This window comes from Brassica napus, chromosome C3 (assembly GCF_020379485.1).
Source record: "Brassica napus cultivar Da-Ae chromosome C3, Da-Ae, whole genome shotgun sequence".
Taxonomy (NCBI): Eukaryota; Viridiplantae; Streptophyta; class Magnoliopsida; order Brassicales; family Brassicaceae; genus Brassica; species Brassica napus.
Genome location: NC_063446.1, coordinates 30,988,598 through 30,992,295, shown reverse-complemented (window position 1 = coordinate 30,992,295; position 3,698 = coordinate 30,988,598). Strand labels below are relative to the sequence as shown.

General features: G+C 35.2%; 1 protein-coding gene across 1 annotated transcript; it reads right to left on the bottom strand.

Annotated features, from left to right (window-relative positions):
• Positions 1-201: 201 nt before the first annotated feature.
• Positions 202-718, bottom strand: LOC111204004. Its single transcript, XM_022698203.2, has one exon. The coding sequence runs from the start codon at positions 638-640 to the stop codon at positions 422-424; it is 219 nt and encodes a 72-aa protein (XP_022553924.1). The 5' UTR covers positions 641-718; the 3' UTR covers positions 202-421.
• Between the last annotated feature and the right edge of the window lie 2,980 nt (positions 719-3,698).

Sequence of the window (3,698 nt, the reverse complement as noted above, 5' to 3'; positions counted from 1 at the left end):
CTAAAAACCAAAAACTAAAACTAAAAACTGCCGAAACAATCATCACCTTAGTTTTCCATTAGAGTTAAGTCTCTATCTAAGCCTTTTTGGGTCAACAAGTCTCTAATTGCTTTCGCAGACAATAACACTCAGGCCATTCACAGACAAGCATGTAAGGAAACAAAAAAAAAAAAAATCAAATGTGGTCTTAAGAACCTGAAAGAGAATATAAATATACACTTCTTAATAGATAATAAGATCATCTCACTAGATTACAAGCTGGAATAATAAATACAAAACTACTATTTTGTTGCATTAAGAAATACAAAAATGAAATATTATCCTATATATTTTTATGAAATAATACTTCTCAAAAATCTTTTAGAATGATAGAAGACGAAGGAAGGTTCATCAATTCATCATCACACTCCTTTCATGTTTCTTAATCTCGTTTTCTAGAGCTAAGTTGACGAGCGTAGGCTGCTACACGCTTTGCCCACTTCACAATATCTGCCTTGAGCTTCTTTGAATCCATACGATTCAACGACAATGGTTTGTTCTTCTTCCCATCCGTTGATGATGACTCCATGAACGAGAATGACAAGCATCTAGAATAACTTCCATTGTTCTTGCTCTCCGAAGCCTGTTTCTTTACAGACATGTCAGAGATCTCCAGATGAAAAAACTAAGAATTGTTGTAATTGTTGAGATGTGACGAGACTTATATAATAGAGAGAGAGAGAGAAGCAGTCACGCAGACAAAAGAAAGATAGTCTTACAAGTAATCAGACATGTGATGGGTTCAGGTAAAAGACGTGTAAGCCAAGTCAGTAGCATGCTGGTTTCGTTGACGTTTGACTTTGTCAACGCATATTCTTCTCTTCTCGTTACTTCGGCATATGGAATCATATGTTCCGGTTAAAATTTGTACTGTGACTTACCTTTTGATCAGTTTTTTGCAAAATCATTGACCAAAACTTGAGTAAATATAGAGTTTGGTGTGTCTTTATGTTGGATCAAGTGCTCTAGTGACCTACATGGCGTTCAAAAATTCTCTCGTGACCCAACCATAATTTCTATTAATATTACATTAAAATTTAAATACAAAAAATGTACAAATAACAAAAAAACCAAAAGGCATCAACTTATTTACGACCCGTACCATTACTATCCTACCCGACTCTTAAACCGACCCAACCCCGACTGAAAACTTAAATCCCCAAATAGACAAAGCCTCCATCTACGAAAGACAACTCCCGACAACTCCCCTACTTTCGTCCACTTTCTCCACACCTTCACGATCAGAACTCTGTCTCTATCTCAATCGAACTTCTCGATCTATCTCTTTGTCACGAAGATGCCACCTACAATCAGAGGAACTAATAACAAGAAGGAATCTCCACCGCCGAAGAAGAACATCGAACCAGCAAAGAAGAACTGAGATAGGCCATCTATGGTAGAAGAACACGGAAGAGACGATGGTGGTTCGTCATCTCAACCCAGTAAGCGGCTGCGGCGGAACCATAACCCTAAAAGTCTGCGACGAAAAAATCCGAGTGCTTCTCCTACTCTGGCGGACCCTACTCCGGCTGCTTCTCCTACTAGGTCCGGCAGTGAGTCAACACAGTCAGAAGAGGCGGCGGGGTCACAAAACCTTCCGGTTACACCTCTTTCCAGGTCTTCCACTAGGAGGGGGACACCTTCTTCGGAATGAAGAGAAAATCTTGAAGAAACTACGTCAAATCACGGTGACGCTCACACACCCGACGAACATAATGCTACACATGTAAAAATCAACTTGAATTCAGTTTTTGTAATATGATACAACTAGGATATATATTGTATATAGTTGTTCTAGTAGATTTAGTTGTACTTAAGAAAAATGTGCCTACTACAACTGAAATAAGTTTAACTAGTATTACTAATACAACTATGAAATATAAAATTGTGTAATTGGTACAACTACTTCAGGTTTAACTTCTAAGTAGAACATGTCAATAGTGTATTACTCATATTTCTAATACAACTGGAATATGTAAAACATGTATCGCTTGTACAACTAGTACTTATCTAACTAGTATTATTTGAACAACTGTTAAATGATAACTATTATTATTTGTACAACTGTTATATGTATAACTTATATTACTCGTACAACTACGACATATTTAACTATAACGGTAATATGTAAAACTTCCTTTACTCGTACAATTATTATTTATCTAACTAATAATAATTGTACAATTGTTATATGTATAACTTGTAGAACATATGTAACTATTATAACTTGTACAACTTTTTTGTGTATTACTTGTATAACTCGTACAACTATAACATATATAGCTATAAGTAGAACATAGCTAACTAATATAACTTGTACAAATGTTCTATGTATTACTTGTATATCTCGTACAAATATAACCTATTTTAGTATAAAACTTGCAATACTCGTACAACTACAACTCTAATAGAACTTGTAATACTCGTATTAATAGTATAACTTGCATATTTATAACTTGTGCACTCGTACAACTAGCACTTGTGTAATAAGTATAACTTACTAGTACAACTCCTTAGTTTTCCAATTATATTAATGTTATATTTTTTGTGCCTGGTGAGCAGATGGCTGGAGGAGCAATCAAACCACACAGGTTTTACTTCCAACTGGCCGAGTACGGGAAGCCCTATAAGCTCTCCTCAAGGTGTCATCAACATCATTTCATCAAGTTGATTGAAGATTCTGATGCATCTGAAAATAAGTGGTTTCACGGGCTCCCATAGTTCAACATCTGAAAAGAAGGCGAGAATGAGCTGGAGAATGATGGCGAGAATGATCGTGAGCAGATGGAAAAGGTTGACACTAATAAAGAGGCTACAAAGGAGGGTGAGAATGAGCTTGAAGTGATGGCAGCAAATGCCGAGAAGGTTAAGAAGGAAGCTCCAGAGGAAGTGAATGAAGATGTTGAAGATTCACCAGAGGATGGAGAGGCCTTGACAAGGATGATGAGGTTGGCAAAGCCTTCTCGTGCACATCAGTCTCCATATGTCCTAAAGTAATCTATGTGTGTCTTGTATTTGAAACTCAAATTTTTTATGCTGCTTTTGGATGTTGGTGCTGCTTTTGTCAAAATTAAAACTTGTATGTTTCTGATTTGGTAGTGAACTTGTGTTGTTTTTGTATGTGTAAAACTTAAGACTTATGTTTGTGATTTAGTAGTGAACTTCTGTTTGTCATAGTGGTTTTCAACCTGTTTGATTGTGACATGTTATTGGTATAACTAGTATAACCAGGTTAGGTATGGCAAAATTATTTTGACAAGTAAAACTGGTACAACTTGACAAAAGAAGGTACAACCATCACGTTTAGAATGTGCAGCACATTCAAAACGTGATAAACAACTAAAACATGATAAACAAAATAACATGTAGTTGTAAGAGTATTCTAGTTGTACAACCGTATATATAGTTGTACCAGGTTTTGAGTTGTACAACTTTGTACATAGTTGTATTTTGGTTGAAAATTTGAAAATTTTAGTTGTACCACATATTAAATATATATACTTCAGTTGTACAACTCTCATTTACTTAAATACATATGCGCACATGCAACTGAATCATTAATTTTCTTAAAATATATTTGGTGTACGTTTTTAAAAAATACAGTAAACAAACCCTTAAAGTATAAGGTAGATCATGGAAACTTATACCATTATGTAATA

Coding starts and splice junctions, on each gene's coding strand:
- LOC111204004 (XM_022698203.2), bottom strand. CDS start 640: ATGTCTGTAAAGAAACAGGCTTCGGAGAGCAAGAACAATGGAAGTTAT.